We start from the raw sequence: 19238 nt of genomic DNA, 5'->3' as shown, positions 1-19238 counted from the left end.
AAAATAAAAGTAACATTTTAAACTGAACATAACTTACAGCTTTCAATAGATTAAACTGTTCACTTCATCACATAACCAAGTACAGTTTATTAGCAGGATGTGAATTGAATACTCATCCATTCATACAATTGAATACATGAATTAGGTATTCATCTACAAATATTTATATCTATTTTGCAAGGAAAATAGGCTTTTTAAGCCACAATTGGTTTTCCTGAAAAACCATCACCAAACCCTGCAGTGCTCTGACAAGAGTGGTCATTCAGTGGTGATACACTTAGCTGTGCAAAATTTATTGCTGGTTACAGACACAATAAGCATGAGTGAAAATTCTACAACTGTTAAGGATATAGTTTGCCCTCAAATTCATAATGAAAATATGAAACTTTAGTTCTTTATCACAATGCATTCACCTGTTGCAACATGCCAGTTTTCTCTTCATTTGAAACAAGTTCATCCATCATTGAGCACTTATTGTGTGTAGTGGTCCCCGTACCAGAAAGCCTTAGAGGGCAAGCTCTGGGGTAGATGGTTCTACGACTTCCTACTTACATAACCCTGGGCAAGCTACCCTCCCTGAGCCTTAGTCTCCTCTCCTGTGAACTGGATATAACAATAATATACCTACCTCATGTGAGTGTTATGAGGATATAATGAGACAACGCATTTAGAACAGAGGGTAAAGTCAAGAACTCACCACTTGTTAGTTCTTCTGTTTTGATTCATTTCCATATTTATTAAGCACTTACTTTGTGCAGGGCTCTACACTGAGTACTTAGCTGGAGCCAGATGATGACTGAATCCGGGCTCTGCCGCCTATGAGCCATAGCCTGGCCTTTCTGTCCCTCAGCTTCTGTGTTTCCAAGCCCTGGACATCCAGACCTGCCTGTAAGAGGTCTCATGTAAGTGTCAGAAGGAAGAAGCTTCAACCCATCAGAACCTCTCTCTTAGGTTGCTGCCCTGGAAAAGCCAAATCAGGAGAGATCCTACTCCTCAGCACCGGGCACCTCCAGACCAGTCCTGTTCTCACTACATGCCAAACCGTGGGTTTATATCTGTGCATAAAAGGGACGTAGTCCCTGCCGTTGAGAAGCTTATATTCTAGTAGTTAAGGTGTACAGGTAAGCAAAGAATTATAACTTCTAAGAAGTGTGCAAATCAGCAGCTGCTGTTTTTGAGTTCACAGCATGGGGGCTTCTGCTGAAGTCTGCAGACTGACCTGACCTGCTTCAGAGGCACTCGTGACCTGTTGTCTATCGTAAAAAGTGCTCTAGACCCACTCTAATGTCTCAGTTCCCCTGAAGCCCTTCCTTCACCTTTTACCCTCTGTATTCTGGGAAATCCATCTACAGCATTACAGTGAATGAAAAATTAACCTTGCCAGATTGTCTGATGGCTAGACAATAATACTGACCCCCTCCCCCATGTATGTCATCATTAATATTTGAAGATACCCCACTAACAGAGATTTTTTTTTATGCCTCCATGGATTATTTTGATATTACAAAAGATAACTGCCGACAGATTAGCTAGTCCTTTTTATAATTCACACATGCAGTACATTTGCATGCATGCAATACATAATGCATGCATTCAATATTAATCTTACATTTTATCTATTTTTTTGTTCTGTTTTTTTTATTAAGATTATGATAGTTTACAACCTTGTGAAATTTCAGTTGTACATTATTGTTAGTCATGTTGTGGGTACACCACTTCACCCTTTGTGCCCTCCCCCCACCCCCCCTCCCTTCCCCTGGTAACCACCGATCAGATCTCCTTGTCTATATGTTAACTTCCACCTATGAGTGGAGTCATATAGAGTTCGTCTTTGTCTGTCTAGCTTATTTCTCTTAACATAATACCCTCAAGGTCCATCCGTGTTGTTGCGAATGGGACGATTTTGTCCTTTTTTATGGCTGAGTAGTATTCCATTGTGTATATATACCATATCTTCTTTATCCAATCATCAGTTGCTGGTTACTTAGGTTGGTTCCACGTCTTGGCTATTGTGAATAATACTGCAATGAACATAGGGGTGCATGGGACTTTTGGAATTTCTGATTTCAGGTTCTTAGGATAGATACCCAGTAGTGGGATGGCTGGGTCATAAGGTATTTCTAACTTTTTGAGAAGTTTCCATACTGTTTTCCATAGTGGCTGCACCAGTTTGCATTCCCACCAGCAATGTATGAGGGTTCCTTTTTCTCCACAACCTCTCCAACATTTGTCACTCTTAGTTTTGGATATTTTTGCCAATCTAATGGGTGTAAGGTGATATCTTAGCGTAGTTTTGATTTGCATTTCCCTGATGATTAGTGATGATGAGCATCTTTTTATGTGTCTATAAGCCATCCTTATATCTTCTTTGGAGAAATGTCTGTTCATGTCCCCTGCCCATTTTTTGATTGGGTTGTTTGATTTTTTGTTGTTGAGCTGTGTGAGTTCTTTATATATTATGGAGATTAACCCTTTGTCAGATAAGTAGCTTGTAAATATTTTTTCCCAATTAGTGGGCTGTTTTTTTGTTTCAATCCTGTTTTCCTTTGCCTTGAAGAAGCTCTCTAGTCTTATGAAGTCCCATTTGTTTATTCTTTCTACTGTTTCCCTCATCTGAGGAGTTATGGTGTCCAAAAAGATTCTTCTGAAACTGATGTCAAAGAGTGTACTGCCTATATTCTCTTCTAGAAGACTTACTGTTTCAGGCCTAATCTTTAGGTCTTTGATCCATTTTGAGTTTATTTTTGTGAATGGTGAAAAAGAATGGTCAATTTTCAATCTTTTACATGTGGCTGTCCAGTTTTCCCAGTACCATTTGTTAAAGAGACTTTCTTTTCTCCATTGTAGGCCCTCAGCTCCTTTGTCAAAGATTAGCTGTCCATAGACGTGTCATTTTATTTCTGGGCTTTCAATTCTGTTCCATTGATCTGTGCACCTGTTTTTGTACCAGTACCATGCTGTTTTGATTACTGTAGCTTTGTAGTATGTTTTGAAGTCAGGGATTGTGATGCCTCCAGCTTTGTTCTTTTTTCTCAGGATTTATTTAGCAATTCGGGGTCTTTTGTTGCCCTGTATGAATTTTAGGGTTCTTTGTTCAATTTCTGTAAAGAATGTCATTGGGATTCTGATTGGGATAGCATTGAATCTGTAGATTGCTTTAGGTAGTATGGACATTTTAACTATGTTTATTCTTCCAATCCATGTGCATGGAATGTCTTTCCATCTCTTAATGTCGTCATCAATTTCTTTCAACAAAGTCTTGTAGTTTTCATTGTATAAATCTTTCACTTCCTTGGTTAAATTTATCCCAAGGTATTTTATTCTTTTCATTGCGATTGTGAATGGGATTGAGTTCTTGAGTTCTTTTTCTGTTAGTTCATTGTTAGTGTATAGAAATGCTACCGATTTATGTATGTTGATTTTATACCCTGCAACTTTGCTGTAGCTGTTGATTGTTTCTAGTAGTTTTCCTATGGATTTTTTGGGGTTTTCTATATATAAGATCATGTTGTCTGCAAACAGCAAGAGTTTTACTTCTTCATTGCTTATTTGGATTCCTTTTATTTCTTTTTCCTGCTGAATTGCTCTGGCCAATACCTCCAGTACTATGTTGAATAGGAGTGGTGAAAGTGGGCACCCTTGTCTTGTTCCTCTTCTCAGAGGGATGGCTTTCAGTTTTTGTCCGTTGAGTATGATGTTGGCTGTGGGTTTGTCATATATGGCCTTTATTATGTTGAGGTACTTTCCTTCTATACCCATTTTATTGAGGGTTTTTATCATAAATGGATGTTGGATCTTGTCGAATGCTTTCTCTGCATCTATTGAGATGATCATGTGGTTTTCGTTTCTCATTTTGTTAATGTAGTGTATCACGTTGATTGACTTGAGGATGTTGAACCATCCCTGTGTCCCTGGTATAACTCCCACTTGATCACGGTGTATAATCTTTTTGATGTATTGCTGTATTCGGTTTGCCAGAATTTTGTTGAGGATTTTTGCATCTATGTTCATCAGTGATATTGGCCTGTAGTTTTCCTTCTTAGTGTTGTCCTTGTCAGGTTTGGGGATCAGAGTGATGTTGGCTTCATAGAATGTGTTAGGGAGTGCTCCATCTTCCTCAATTTTCTGGAATAGTTTGAGAAGGATAGGTATTAAATCTTCCTTGAATGTTTGGTAGAATTCTCCAGAGAAGCCGTCTGGTCCTGGACTCTTATTTTTGGGGAGGTTTTTGATTACTGTTTCTATTTCTTTACTTGTGATTGGTCTATTCAGATTCTCTGTTTCTTCCTGATTCAAGTTTAGGAATTTGTCCATTTCTTCTAGGTTGTTCAATTTGTTGGCATATAGTTTTTCATAGTATTCTCTTATGATCCCTTGTATTTCTTTGGTATCTGTTGTGATTTCTCCTCTCTCAACCCTAATTTTATTTATTTGAGATTTCTCTCTTTTTTTCTCTCTTTTGTCAATTTTGTTAATTTTTTCAAAGAACCAACTCTTTGTTTCATTGATCCTTTCTACTGTCTTTTTTGTTTCAATATTGTTTATTTCTGCTCTAATTTTTATTATTTCCATCCTTCTACTGACTTTGGGCTTTGTTTGTTCTTCTTTTTCTAATTCCATTAGGTGTCATTTGAGGTTGCTTATGTGAGATTTTTCTTGTTTATTGAGGTGAGTCTGTATTGCAATGAATTTCCCTCTTAGGACTGCTTTTGCTGTGTCCCAAATGAGTTGGTATGGCGTGTTTTCATTTTCATTTTTCTCCAGATAATATTTGATTTCTTCTTTAATTTCTTCAATAATCCATTGTTGGTTCAGTAGCATGTTGTTTAGTCTCCACATTTTTGCACCTTTCCCTGCATTATTCTTGTAGTTGATTTCTAGTTTCATAGCTTTATGATCAGAAAAGATGCTTGATATTATTTCAACTCTCTTGTATTTATTGATGCTTGCTTTGTTTCCCAAGATATGGTCTATCCTTGAGAATGTTCCATGCACACTTGAGAAGAATGTGTAACCTGCTGTTATTGGATGAAGTGTTCCATATATCTCTATTAAGTCCATCTGGTCTAATTTTTCATTTAATTCTATAATTTCCTTGTTGATTTTCTGTCTGGATGTTCTGTCCATTGGTGTTAATGGGGTGTTGAGGTCCCCTACTATTATTGTATTGTTGTTGATGTCTCCTTTTAGTTCTGTTAAGAGTTGCTTTACAAATTTTGGTGCTCCTGTGTTGGGTGCGTATATATTTATAAGTGTCATGTCATCTTGGTGGAGTGTCCCTTTTATCATTATATACTGTCCCTCTCTGTCTTTCTTTATCTGTTTTGCTTTGAAGTCTACTTTGTCTGATATTAGTATAGCGACACCTGCATTCTTTTGTTCATTATTAGCTTGGAATATTGTTCTCCATCCCTTCACTCTCAGTCTGTGTTTGTCTTTGGGGCTGAGGTGTGTTTCCTGGAGGCAGCATATTGTTGGGTCTTGTTCTTTGATCCATCCTGCCACTCTGTGTCTTTTGATTGGAGAGTTCAATCTATTTACATTTAGAGTGATTATTGAAATGTGGGGGCCTACCACTGCCATTTTATCTCTTGTTTTCCAGTTCTCTTGCATTTCCTTTGTTTCTCGTCCCATGATTTTGGGATTACTAATTCAGGTATGTAAATTTCTGTATTGGGTTTCTTCTTATTTGCAATTTGTGTCTTTATTCCTGTTATTTGTTTAGTGGTTACCAGATGGCCCACTAACAGAGATTTTTAAAATATGTGCTGGTCTCAGGTCCACAGACCTACAGTCTTCTACTAAACACCCCCGAACCTCCAAATAAGCAACTCCAGATAACTACTTTTCATATTCTTTGTCAGAGGAAGTTAATGCTCAGAAACTTCCTGCCTATTAGCCAGGAGACTTTTCTCTCTAATTTTGCAAGAGAATGAAGCTTCACTTTTTTTCCCCTCTAACATACTACGGCCTCATGAATTCCAATGAGAACAGATTACTTTTAAAATATGAAATGAGACAAATGGGAAAGCAACTATAACCACCTCTAGCCCACAGGAGATGAGCCACAACACGTGTTCCGTTACTTTCTGATACATGATTCCTCAATCTGAGTGCATAACTCCAAATGACAATTTCAAAGAAGCAACACTCAACCCTGGTAACAAACAAGTGCCTATTTCTCAGGTACTTAGTAATTACGTATTTCCTATCCAAGACCTGTAGGGAAGCAGGAGCTAAAGAGGAGTGCAGTGAGCTAGCTTCTCTTCCCTCTGATTGCTGAATTTGGCAAAAGCCATGGTAAGTCACTAACCATCAGGCTGACAGCATCTCAGGCCCACATGCAGGTCTATTTTAAGCTTCCTGGCAGGCTCTGAGACCTTGTTGGACCATTTCCATGTTATGACAGCTAACCTCCAATATCCCCAAGGTTTTATCAACTGCCCACAAGAACACCAGGCCAATCTGGTTAAACACTTGTTCATTTCTAGGTTTATTCTAGGGCAAGAAAATGACTCAGTGTTAAGGGTCTCATTCAAGAACTGTTTTTGCATTTCTGGTATCACAGAAAGCATACATGTAGACAAAATAGGTATTTTTGCACAGCACTTTTTCGGTATCATACTATTTTTGAAGCCCCTTACTCTCTCCTGGCTGGCCGCTCTCTACAACAATCCTGGGTTATCTCAGGGTTACTTTTCTAAATCTTCCAATGTCAAAAGTGTCAACAGGTGTTCTGGCAGCTACAACAGTCTGTGGGGTCAGAGTGGCAATCCCAAGGACCTTCCCCTGCTCTGGCCATATGGCCATGTGATAACAAACAGCACTTCAAAGCAAGCCTATTGGGTAGCCAAACGGAGCTCTACCTAGAGACAGGAAGAAAGCCAGGCCAGAGGGGAGACAAGGTTGAGACACTAAAGAATCTCCCCCAGTGGTACAAGCAGTTGGTTGCTCTGACTTGATTTATAACATACGTATCAATGCATCAACTTTGCAGCTAGAAAATAAAACTTATGCCTCTAAATGAGTTTATTTCACAGCCATTACTTTGGGGAGGGAGCCTTTATTCTGAATCCAGAAATACCTTGGCATTGCCTTCAATACTCATGACAAATTCTTTTGACTATATTTAGTGGTGGCAAATACCAGTTTTTCAAGAGTGGGTGTTATTTTCAGAAATAGCCAGGTCATTCAGAACTAAGAATAATAAGATGGGAGAATCGATGCTATTTTGGTATAAAAACCAAGGTGCTGGTCATAGTAAAACAAGGTGGGGTTTCCTGTGCAGATCCAAAAACAATTTGAGAAGGTAATTTTAAAAGTGCTCTGTATAATGGCAGTGTTGGTGTGGAGTAAGGTATATGCTACCAAGGTAACAACTTTGAAGAGTTCATTGATATGAATGTATTCTGTAGTCTTACTTTATTTTCACAACCATTAGGAAAAAGTTTATAGACAAGAGCCAAGCCTAGTATAAACTTCATTTCTGAATCCTAGGTCAGAAACTTGTAAAAATCCCCTCTTAGCTTCAGTTACTGGTCTCCATGTCTGCAAAGTAGGGGCTAAGAAGTAGTGACACTCCTCATGTAAATTACTTCAAACTGCTATCCTAAGGTTCTAAGACTCTCCAATCTATTACTAACTTACTAGTATCTAACTTTAGAACATATTGCACTTGGGGGTCTGGGTTTCCTACTTTCTAGGAGTCCTAAATCTAAAACAGACACTGACCTGCACACGTTTAGAACATTAATAATAGCTAATACATATATAGCCATTACTTCCTGCTATGTACTTTCTTAGCACGATATATAATTACATCAACTCGCTTAATACTACCCGTGAGTTACTACCATTTTGTTTTGTTTTGTTTTTCGCTGAGGAAGATTTGCCCTGAGCTAACATTCTTGGCAACCTTCCTCTATTTTTCAGTATGTGGCCACCAGCACAGCATGGCTACTAACAGAGTGGTAGATCCACACCCAGGAACCAAACCCCGTCCGCCAAAGCAAAGCATGCGAAGTTAACCACTAGGCCACCCAGGCTGGCCTGAGTTACTATTGTTTTTATTCTTATCTTACATATTAGAGAACTGAGCCAGGACGAGGTTGCCCAAATAAGCTGCAGAGCTGAGAATGGAACCCAGGCAGTGTGGCTCCAGCTATGCTCTTATTCACTAGGCTATACCACCTTATTCTATCCTGGTCTATGAGACAAGAGAAAACCAGATACCTAAATCAGATATTCAACAGGACAAAGGAGAATGAATACTTAGGAATTTACGGGAAGCTCAGTTAGGAAGTAAAAAGAAGGGGGTGAAGCAAGGTAGATGGACCCACGTAAACTGAGATGAAGGCCACATAAGAGTAGCCACAAGAGTTCCATGGGCTGCCTGGGGCTGGCAAAAAGGCTCTCCTCTATTTTAGAGAATAGAGGAGGCTGGAAAGATCCAGGAGCTATGAAGAACCAGCTTCTGGCATACTATGAAGTTTTTCCTTTATTACATAAAAACCAGATAATGCAAGATTAAATAAAACTCCACAATACTGTTAACATGAGTTTTTATATCCAGCCCACATCACTTTGGGAACTTCATTGGCTAACAAGCAGATATGCTTAATAAATCAAAGTAAACGCACTGTTTGATACTAGGCAGGATAAGTGCAAATCTACCTGATATCACCTTCAATGAAGCTTGTAGAAGCCTCAGGCTTTATGGCTCTGTTCCCATAAAGAGCGGATATGGGTGGAAGGAGGCAAGTGAAGAAGCCCTCCGGATGTCTTCTAACAACAGAATGGCAATGCCACCCCAAGCCTAACCTTATCTCACAGAGGCGGAAACTGAGTCTCAAAAAGAGGAAATGACTTGGACGGAGGTCCTCTGACTCCAATCCAGTGCTCCTTCCACTTCTGTGGGCTGCATTGTACCCTCTTCCTTGTAACCACTCAGGGCAAAGGAAACAATACCGATTTCAAAGCCCCTCAGAGAATGTGAGCACACGTCTACTCTATAGGAAAAAGAATTCCTTCATCACAACGGCCTCTTGCAGCTGTTTAGACCAGCTCCTCTCCGGGACCTGAGAGGTGTTCAGAAAATGATAACCGAGTTAACGCTCCTAAAGTCCGGAAAGCATCAAATGAACGAGGCCACAGATACGCTCGGGTTGTCCTGCCTTATATCCTAGATTGGGGCGAACCGCAGGGAATTTAGTTTCCCGTTGGGCTGGGAGCCGCCCCCGCAGCCTATCTTACGAAGCCTGGGCCCACCGGCGAAGCGCGGGGGGAAGCTCGGCCCCCAGGTCGCCCATGCGCACGGTCGGTCCACGGCCAAGGTACCAGGACTCGCGGAAGCCCGCCCAGCGGGGCACAGTCGGCGCCCGAAGCCGTAGTCGGCGCCCGAGGTCGTGCACCCGTGGGGATGCTGGGGCTGACCTAGGCGCTTCCTCCCTGCCAAACCACCGCCAGGCCGGCCACCTCCGCCCCGCTCCGCCGCCCCTAGCTCCCAACAGCCGCGCGGCCCCACCTTCCACGGGCGGCCGGGCGCGGTCACGTGAGGCGGGCCCGTGCAACCAATGGGCTGCTCGCGCCGAATGGAAGGGATTGTCTGACCCCCGTGACGTCACAAAGCTGGCGAGAGGCGCGGTGCGCTTCCGCCCCCGCCCTCCGCTCGCCTCCTCCCCGCCCACCCGCCATTGCGCAGCCAATCGGAAGACGGGAAGCGCTCCAGCCCGAACGTTCGGGCGGGGCAGGGTGGCGGCCCGGAGGAGCAGGGGCGCGGAGTGGGCCGGCCGGGGTCGCGGGGCCTCGCTCCGGGGAGTTGTGCCGGCCTGCGTGGAGGGAGCGCCGGGTAGTGCTGCCGCCGCCTCCTCGTCGAGAAGAAGCGGCTTCTTCCCTGGCGTGCCCGGTTCGTATTCCGTACTCCTGGCTCCGAGCCGCCCCGTCCGGAATCCTCCTCCAGCCTCCCGAAGTTGTGAGGGGGCGCCCGGTGCGCGTAGAGAGCGGCGGCCGCGGGCGTGCGGAGGCCGGCCGGGGCGAGGGAGGAACGAACCCCGGAGCGCCAGGTGCGCGCGGGGCGTCGGGGCTGCGGGCGGGTGTGGCGGCTCTGGGGGCAGCCGCGGGCTCGGGATGGGGGGGCGGGCCCGCTGTCAGTGCCGGGGGCGCTGTGGGGACCCGCGGAAGGGGGAGCTCCGGGGACGTGAGGCGCAGGTGGCGCGGCGTCTCTGCATGAGGGACCCTCCTTACACGCCCCAGGGTCAGGGGTGAGCCCACGGACAGCCCGCCGCGGGCCGACCCCTGGTCTTCTGGATTGAAGCCCGGGCAGCGGGAAGAGGATGCCGCGCTGCTGGGGAGTGCGTGCCTGGCCTGGATGTAGGGGCCGGTCCCGGGGCGCGTCTCTGCTCGCGTCTAGGACTCCGCCGCCTCGGGCTGTAACTCTGCTTCTCCCGCGGGGTGGGTTGGTTTGGTTTCCCTCTTCTCCCCACCCCTTTCTCCCTCCTCCATCTTCTCCCCTCCCAGCCTCATTCACCGGGCTGGAGCGAGACCTCGCCCCTCCTCTCCTCCCGCCTCCCCCGCCGCCGCCTCTTCTAATGAGCATCTCTGCCTTGCTTTCAATGGGCCGGTGCTGCTGTCGCTGCTGCTGCCCGCGCGGGTTGTGGATGTTGTCGGCTCCGTGTTGTGATGACAGGAGAATGTGTGTGTGTCCCGGGCCCAGACGAATTGGTAGGTATTCCCCTAACTACCTGCGTTGGATACCCAGAAAGGATGGTGACTGATTTTGTGTGTGGATGATTGTATGTGGGTCGCCGTGGAATTAAGGGGTGAGACGGATAGACAAAGGGGCAAAAGCATCCTGGACTGAGATAGCTTTGATGCCTTAGTGAGTGCAGTTTTCAGATAGGGACAAAGGAAACTAATCAAAAGTGCTGGCTTGGGGCTTCGTGTCTTCTGAAGGAAGCCGGTTTCTTCCTTCATCGAGAGATAACGGGAGCTGTGAAATGGCTAGGCATTTCCAGAAAATGCTGAAAAATTGCAGAGAGTCTTGATGCAGGGTGTTTAATGTAATCAGATTACATAAACCGAGGTTCTGACACATTTAATGACTAGTGTAGCATTTTTTTCATTTACACCAAAAGCAAAGCTAAAGAACTCTGGAGTCAGTGCAGTAACAGCGTTTTCTAATTAATTTGCTCCATGGCTTTACTGATGAAGTGGAATCTTTTCATGGCACAGGCTCTGCTGAGCACATTAGTAAGAATGGATGGGTCTCTCTCCTGGTTCCGGTTGCAGTGCACCTTTCCTGTTAGTCTTAGTCACTGGCAAAATCAGCCAAATCTGCTAAAATCGGCCACATCCGTCTCAGATGCTGCATATAATGTAGCTGAGTCTGGATCATGGGATAGGAACTTTTTGGTGAAATTGTGGTTAGAAATTACTTGAGAATTTGACACTGCTCCAGTTTACAAGTGCACCTTGTTGCTGTTCTCATTGCCTAATCAAAAGCCTTCTACTTTCTTAATTTAGCAAGTTTGTGAGTAAAAATTTTGATTTCCTGGGTTTTGCTGTTGTTGAATCACAGGATATTCAGAAAGATACTCAGAGTTTTTTAATGCTTATAGTTTTTGAAAGCATTTGAAAGTACTTTGACTTCCAAGGGTATCTGGTCTGATGGAGAGAATATATAAGTTGTACTGGTGATGATAGAACATTCATTAATCACAGAGCAGGGTTTTCATAAATTCCAGTTTGCCTAAGAATTTGTCTTTTGAAGGCATGTTGGGAGTTGGGGCGTTAGGATACCTTCTCAGTCCATGTGCTTATCTCCTAAATAACTGAAAGATACAGTTGATAAAATGCGCTCTCTGCTTTTTTGTTTTTAATCTGGAGAACTTTTGCCTTGAAGGAAAAATGTAGTATATTGTTTATTTGAGTGCTTGCTGTTTCAGTTTACATATTATTCAAAGCATCTGCTGCATGAATCATTAGTTCTTTTGCCACAATATTTCATTCATTTTGCAGTTAACTATGAAAGCAGAAAAATTGTAAAAACAAAGGAATTTAAGGAAAGTGCAGGTTTCCCCGGACTTAGTTCTTGATTACACATCATGGAACCAAATCTTGTTATGCAGCTGTGAAACTCCCCTCCCAAACACACACCCATAGTATTTTGATTCAATCTGCATTCCATACAGAAACAAACATATTTTTTTCCCTGTAAGATTCTTAAATTTTAATGGAAGCACAAATGCAAACTTATATAAAGTTATAGAGGAAATTTCTTTTCATTACGAGTACCATCTGTTTACATTTTTAGTAATAGAAAATCTTTATGCAAAGCATGAAATTAGTTAATGTGCTTTCTGCATGCAAACCTAACAAGATATGGTTTATGTCTGGAAGCCAGTGTCATGCGGCCCAACATTTGAGCACATCTCCTGGCTCAGTCATGTCCACTTCACCTTTGGATGACTTTCAGGTATTCAGTTTGAAGTGCTGTTATTTAAGTGGTTAGCCTTGATAGAGTCCTGTTCTTCTGGAATTCCTATTTTTCATTGCGGCATTTCAGAATGGTTATTTAGTTATTGATCTTATTTCCAAAATTCTAATCATTACTTTCTATTGCCTAATTTTGTCTTCAATTATGTAAACAAATCCTTTCTTAAATAGTGCAGTTAATGGTACTTTCTATCGCTTGCAAGAGGGGCTCCATATGACTGGCTTATGCAGTGCTTGTTACAGAAGCAAACAAGAATCAGTTGTTATTCAGTGTTTGGTTTTCTCTGTTCCCTCACAATCCACTTATCACTTCTTCTCAAATTACTCTTCAAAAGAGGGTACATGAAAATAATGTACTATATAGGTAACACTGTCTATGATATTTGTAACTTTTTTTTTGTAATGGGTTCAACCTTAGGAAGGAAGAGTTGATATTAGGACTAAAATGGTTTTATTTTCCTTATTCCTTTTTGTGTACTGCATTTATCCCTTGTTTAAAGTTTTCTTTTTTTTTTTTTTTTGAGGAAGATTAGCCCTGAGCTAACTACCGCCAGTCCTCCTCTTTTTTGCCGAGGAAGCCTGGCCCTGAGCTAACATTGTGCCCATCTTCCTCTACTTTATATGTGGGACGGCTACCATAGCATGGCGGCGCCAAGCAGTGCCATGTCTGCAGCCGGGATCTGAACCGGCAAACCCCAGGCCACTGAGAAGCGCTGCGCCACTGGGCTGGCCCCCTTATTTAAAGTATTTCTAAAACCGATTTCTTTATAGACCAAATGAATACTTTGAAAATACCTCAAAAGTTCAGGGGAAATATGTTATTGAGGAAGAAGAGGAATTTTTTTTTCATAAATTATCTGGATTAATGATACACATTTATTACATTTTCTAGATAAATGCCCGGCAGAATATTTTCAGTGTCATATAGTCAGTGATATGATTTTGTTTTGTTCATTTTTATAATGCTGTACCTTTTTTATCCAAACTTTAGACTATTATTTTCACTATTTATTGCTTTCCGAGGCAAATAGATACCCCCCTCTTTTTTTAATGTAAGAGAAGGGGCCAGCCCAGTGGCACAGCGGTTAAGTGCACATGTTCAGCTTCGGCTGCCTAGGGTTCACTGGTTCAGATCCCGGGTGCCGACATGGCACCGCTTGGCACACCATACTGTGGTAGGCATCCTACATATAAAGTAGAGGAAGATGGGCACGGATGTTAGCTCAAGGGCCAGTCTTCCTCAGCAAAAAAGAGGAGGATTGGCAGCAGTTAGCTCAGGGCTAATCTTCCAAAAAAAAATTATGTAAGAGAAAATATTTTTCTAGGGGTGAATTCTACTTGGGATTCATAATAGATACAAATAATATTTCTATATCTTTCCCTTATGGCTGATAAACAGAGGAAAATGCTAGCAAGTTAATTAAATTCCAAAACTGAGACCATTTATGTTACTAACAAACTTTTAGAACTATTAGAATACTTAAACTTTCTTATCATGAAGGACACAGTAAAATTAAACAATGAATAAATGAAACCTGCATTTGTATTGCAAACCTGCATTTCTATACAACCTGCATTGTATTTCACTTCAACAAATGCTTTTCATAAAGCCATGGAGTTCTAGAAGCGGCCTTAGATAGTATCTGCTCCGATGTGTTCACTTCCAGCTTACAAAAGTGAGGCTCAAAGAGGGGAGCCGGCTTTTCCAGGATCATTTGGCAAGTTGGTGGCAGACCTCTGTCTCTAAGCTCACCAAATTGGCACAGCGGTCTAGAGAAGCATTGTTTGCAAGATTATCCACTTGGATGCAGGAAGGGAATATTGAAATTTCTATTTTTATTCATTATATAAAGTTTTTTCTGTATATATTATAATGAACATTATATTAATACAGTAGTGTATGTGTATAGCTTACAAAATAATTCATGAATATACATGTTGGGGACGTATCCTAACACTTCTTTGGATAAAGACATATGTATCAAATGCTAACAATTGACCACAGATCTAGAAACAGGATCTTCATAAATGGGAGAAATCCCCGTGTGATATGGGAGATCTAAGGCCATTTTTAAGGATAGGGAGGAGAGTAATTGGCCAGGTAGACTGCCACTGCCTAATGTTATATAACTGTCATCTCCTCAGCTTCCCCCAGCCAAATCTATTGTACATTCTGCACAGTTTGTGCTGCACAAAGAAATATGAAGAAAAGAGAACAGACTAGGTTACGGTTCAGTCCTGGCTCCCTTAATGATTGGGAGCTGTGCTTAGCGGAATATACCCTGTAGAAATAGTACATCATGGGTGTATAAAATATAGTGCCTCTCAGCACAGGGTTTAGCACGTAGATTCACCTGGTAAATATTTGTTATAAAAGCAAAGATAGATTAAGTAATCTGAAACTTAACTCTTCTCTGTGTGTATCTGTGTAATTTGCTGTCTAGGAATCCCAGTCAGAAGTTCCAGCCTGCCACTATTCTCTGATGCCATGCCAGGACCAACTCAACTGTTTTTTCCTCTGATCCGTAACTGTGAGCTGAGCAGATTCTATGGCACTGCGTGTTACTGCCACCACAAACATCTCTGCTGCTCATCCCCTTACCTTCCTCAAAGTCGCCTGAGGTACACATCCCACCCTGCGTATGCTACCTTTTGCCGGCCGAAGGACAACTGGTGGCAGTACACCCAAGGAAGAAGATATGCTTCCACACCGCAGAAGTTTTACCTCACACCTCCTCAAGTCAACAGCATCCTGAAAGCTAATGAATATAGTTTCAAAGTGCCAGAATTTGACGGCAAAAATGTCAGTTCTGTCCTTGGGTTTGACAGTAATCAGCTGCCTGCAAATGCACCCATCGAGGACCGGAGAAGTGCAGCAACCTGCTTGCAGACCAGAGGGATGCTTTTAGGGGTTTTTGATGGCCATGCAGGCTGTGCTTGTTCCCAGGCAGTCAGTGAAAGACTCTTTTATTATATTGCTGTCTCTTTGTTACCTCATGAGACTTTGCTAGAGATTGAAAATGCAGTGGAGAGTGGTCGGGCACTGCTACCCATTCTCCAGTGGCACAAGCACCCCAATGATTACTTCAGTAAGGAGGCGTCCAAACTGTATTTTAACAGCTTGAGGACTTACTGGCAAGAGCTTATAGACCTCAACACTGGGGAGTCAACTGATATTGATGTTAAGGAGGCTTTAATTAATGCTTTCAAGAGGCTTGATAATGACATCTCCTTGGAGGCTCAAGTCGGTGATCCCAATTCTTTCCTCAACTACCTGGTACTTCGAGTGGCATTTTCTGGGGCCACCGCTTGTGTAGCCCATGTGGATGGTGTTGACCTTCATGTGGCCAATACCGGTGATAGCAGAGCCATGCTGGGTGTTCAGGAAGAGGACGGCTCTTGGTCAGCAGTCACTCTCTCTAATGACCACAATGCTCAGAATGAAAGAGAACTGGAACGACTGAAATTGGAACACCCGAAGAATGAGGCCAAGAGTGTGGTGAAACAGGATCGGCTGCTTGGCTTGCTGATGCCTTTTAGGGCTTTTGGAGATGTCAAGTTCAAATGGAGCATTGACCTTCAAAAGAGAGTGATAGAATCTGGCCCAGACCAGTTGAATGACAATGAATATACCAAGTTTATCCCTCCTAATTATTACACACCTCCTTATCTCACTGCTGAGCCAGAGGTGACTTACCACCGATTAAGGCCACAGGATAAGTTTCTGGTGTTGGCTACTGATGGGTTGTGGGAGACAATGCATAGACAGGATGTGGTCAGGATTGTGGGTGAGTACCTAACAGGCATGCATCACCAACAGCCAATAGCTGTTGGTGGCTACAAGGTAACTCTGGGACAGATGCATGGCCTTTTAACAGAAAGGAGAGCCAAGATGTCCTCGGTATTTGAGGATCAGAATGCAGCAACCCATCTCATTCGCCATGCTGTGGGCAACAACGAGTTTGGGGCTGTTGATCATGAGCGCCTCTCCAAAATGCTTAGTCTTCCCGAAGAGCTTGCTCGGATGTACAGAGATGACATTACAATCATTGTAGTTCAGTTCAATTCTCATGTCGTAGGGGCATATCAAAACCAGGAATAGTGAGTGGATCTTACCCTGGCAATTCTCAAATGAAATAGATTTAAAGGGCAGATAGATTTTTAAAAGATACTAGTACAATAAACATTTCCAGTAGGTCATTCTAAGCATTTACCCATTTGATGCTCTAGCTAGTCAAGTACTCCAGGTTGACTTTGCAGCAGGGTGGCAGGATCATGAGAGTTTCATTCTGCCTAGCTTGGACCTCATAGCACCTGCATTTGAGGCAAGTCAGTTCCTTATTGCAGATGTCTTGTGACATTGGCTTCTTTTATCAATCTGAGAAAATCAGGATGACCTAGCAAGTAGACTCTTGAATGGGCCGAAAGCAAGGATCTTGCTGGGCGTATTCTTTTGGTAAAAGGGAAGAAACATTACTGTTCACACCTGCAGACCCATTTTGTCACTAAGATTCCAGTGTACCTGAGATCATTTATTTATTGCATGATTTCCTAGATATACGATCTGTGCATGATTCATATAAATTTATTTTAACCTGAAGTGATTTCCAGATCCAGTGCTTTAAGCCATAAATGACCAAGAACTAAGCAACCTCCCTTCCCCACCGCTGAGTACTTAATGTAATTGAAACATTTTCTATTTTTTCACTCACTTGAAGACAATAAACATTTTTAGTTTCATCTACCCTTACATTGATGTTAAATAAAAAAGATTTTTTTCAGTTTGTATTAATGAAGAACTTTATTTAGTTTGAAATAAAAAGATCCAGAATAAAAAGGAGGGATTGATATGTTCAGTTGCTGTCATCTATAGCGACCAGCGCACCACTCTTATCATGTAGTCTCCAAAGGCTTGGCGTGCTGTAAGTGTGCGGTGGGTAGACTGCTGCCGTGAAATCATACTTCTAATTTAGTAGTGATGAGAATTTTCATCACTTTTGGGAATCTTAAGGGTGACGTATAAAATAAGTTTAAATATCAATTTGGGGAGTGAGGTTTAATGTTACCTTCCATTGAGATGGCGGAGGAAGTTTTTGTTTTCCCCCACTTAGACATAGGTCAATTAAAATATTTGGTTTCAAAATTACTAAATGCTTTAAACATATTATAGCTTATAAATAGGACTGTTAAGATATATACATGAGAAATTTTAAACGAACTATTGTGCATGCCTGATGCTTCTTTAATAGAACACTTAGTAGCATCAAGTGTTGTTTGCAGCAGTCTCCACAATTATATGCAGTCCCTTCTAATGATATATCAAAGTAAATGAAAATAAATATATTCAGATCGGCTTTTGAGAGCTTATTTGATATGCATCAAATGGCATTTTGTTCCTGTGTTTAATGGTGATCTGTGTACAGCTGTGCATGTATTTTCATCTTTTATTCTATCATCACTATTAAAAGATTGGCTATGACTATGTTTGAGATTCATATAGATTTTAATACAACACATGAGTAGCTTTCCCTTGTGTAATTAGTTGAGGGGTCTGTAGGAGTCCTTTTGGATTTCTGTAGAATATGAACTAAATGTTCAAGGACTCCCTCTGGACTGTGGACACTAAAGCATTGTAGAACTCTTGACTGCAGAACTTGTTCCAGTTGAAAAATAAACTCAGGAAGATTGTACCTCAGAATATCATCTACTGTTTGCTTTCTGAGGTTTTTTGTTTTTTTCTGTTTTTTTTTTTTTTTTCTTGTCAGCTTGGAACTTTTCTTCCAGGCAGCATTTTGGAGGGGGAAAGGCTGTACTATATATTTATTTCTAAATGTTTTGAAAAAGACTTCATCTTTTAATGAAATATATATAGACTGCAGCAGCAACTAAAACCCATTTTCAGGCTACTATTTGAATTTCTTTTGGACTCCATCACTGAAGAGTTCCATATTACTATATACTTAATAAAAGTCTTGTCTCTATATAGTGTTCAGTTTCCTGTGGTCATAATCAAGATAGTAATTCTTATTATTACACAAGAAACTTGGTCTGCAGTCCAAAAACCAGTCTACTCTCTGTAGAAATGAAAATGCAATGTGGAGTTGACATTGTGGAAATGAAAATAATTGGATGTTAGAAATCTGAATGTACTCTCATCTAAAAGCAGTTGTGATTTTATTGTAATTGGTTGTCACTGTGATGTGATATCTGGAATTAAAGAATACATGTAAACTTTCATGGTATTTAGCCTTTCTTAAACTTTTCCTTATTTAAACTTTCTAACATGTATCAACTTCTGTATTTATATTTAATCAGTGGCTCATGATATTTATAATACGCCCATAACTAGTCAATGGAATGGGGGTATGGTACATAGTACTTGGTAGAAAAACTGTCTTATAGAGGATGTATCTGTGTGAAGAAGTGAAAAGTTTATAATGTAGAGAATGGTCAGAGAAATGCCCACAGTGAATTAAAGCTTCATGTCTGCTTTCTGAATGGCCTGTGTTTTTAATAATAGTTAAACTCATTGAATACTTTCTACGGTGGTAGATTATACTTTAAGATCCAGTAGGTAAATAGTACTTTTTTTAAAAAACTGAAGTATAATTTACTTTCAATAAAATGCGTAGATTTTAAATATACAGTTTGTGATTTGGTAACTACAACCCCAATAAAGGTATAGAACTTTTCCATTACTCCAGAAAATTCCCTCATGCCCCTTTCCAGAAAATTCCCTCATGCCC

The 19238-nt window shown here is 41.6% G+C and overlaps 1 protein-coding gene across 6 annotated transcripts; it reads left to right on the top strand.

Annotated features, from left to right (window-relative positions):
- Positions 1–9762: 9762 nt before the first annotated feature.
- PDP1 (pyruvate dehydrogenase phosphatase catalytic subunit 1) lies at positions 9763–18984 on the top strand. 6 transcript variants are annotated; one of them, XM_046642514.1, is made up of 3 exons: positions 9790–9904; positions 10685–10719; positions 14937–18984. In XM_046642514.1, the coding sequence occupies exons 2-3, from the start codon at positions 10689–10691 to the stop codon at positions 16592–16594; spliced, it is 1689 nt and encodes a 562-aa protein (XP_046498470.1). In that variant the 5' UTR covers positions 9790–9904; positions 10685–10688; the 3' UTR covers positions 16595–18984. The 6 variants fall into 6 exon arrangements, with proteins under 6 accessions (XP_046498475.1, XP_046498474.1, XP_046498470.1 ...); XM_046642517.1 differs by lacking the exon at positions 9790–9904 and adding an exon at positions 10046–10061; XM_046642515.1 differs by lacking the exon at positions 9790–9904 and adding an exon at positions 10348–10449.
- Positions 18985–19238: the final 254 nt, after the last annotated feature.

This window comes from Equus quagga, chromosome 16 (genome assembly GCF_021613505.1).
Source record: "Equus quagga isolate Etosha38 chromosome 16, UCLA_HA_Equagga_1.0, whole genome shotgun sequence".
Classification (NCBI taxonomy): Eukaryota; Metazoa; Chordata; class Mammalia; order Perissodactyla; family Equidae; genus Equus; species Equus quagga.
Note: the sequence above shows the minus strand (reverse complement) of the source record. Positions and strands in the feature narration are given on the sequence as shown.

Coding starts and splice junctions, on each gene's coding strand:
- PDP1 (XM_046642513.1), top strand. CDS start 10,332: ATGCCGCGCTGCTGGGGAGTGCGTGCCTGGCCTGGATGTAGGGGCCGG. Junction 10,720..14,936: donor TCCCGGGCCCAGACGAATTG/GTAGGTATTCCC, acceptor TTTGCTGTCTAG/GAATCCCAGTCAGAAGTTCC.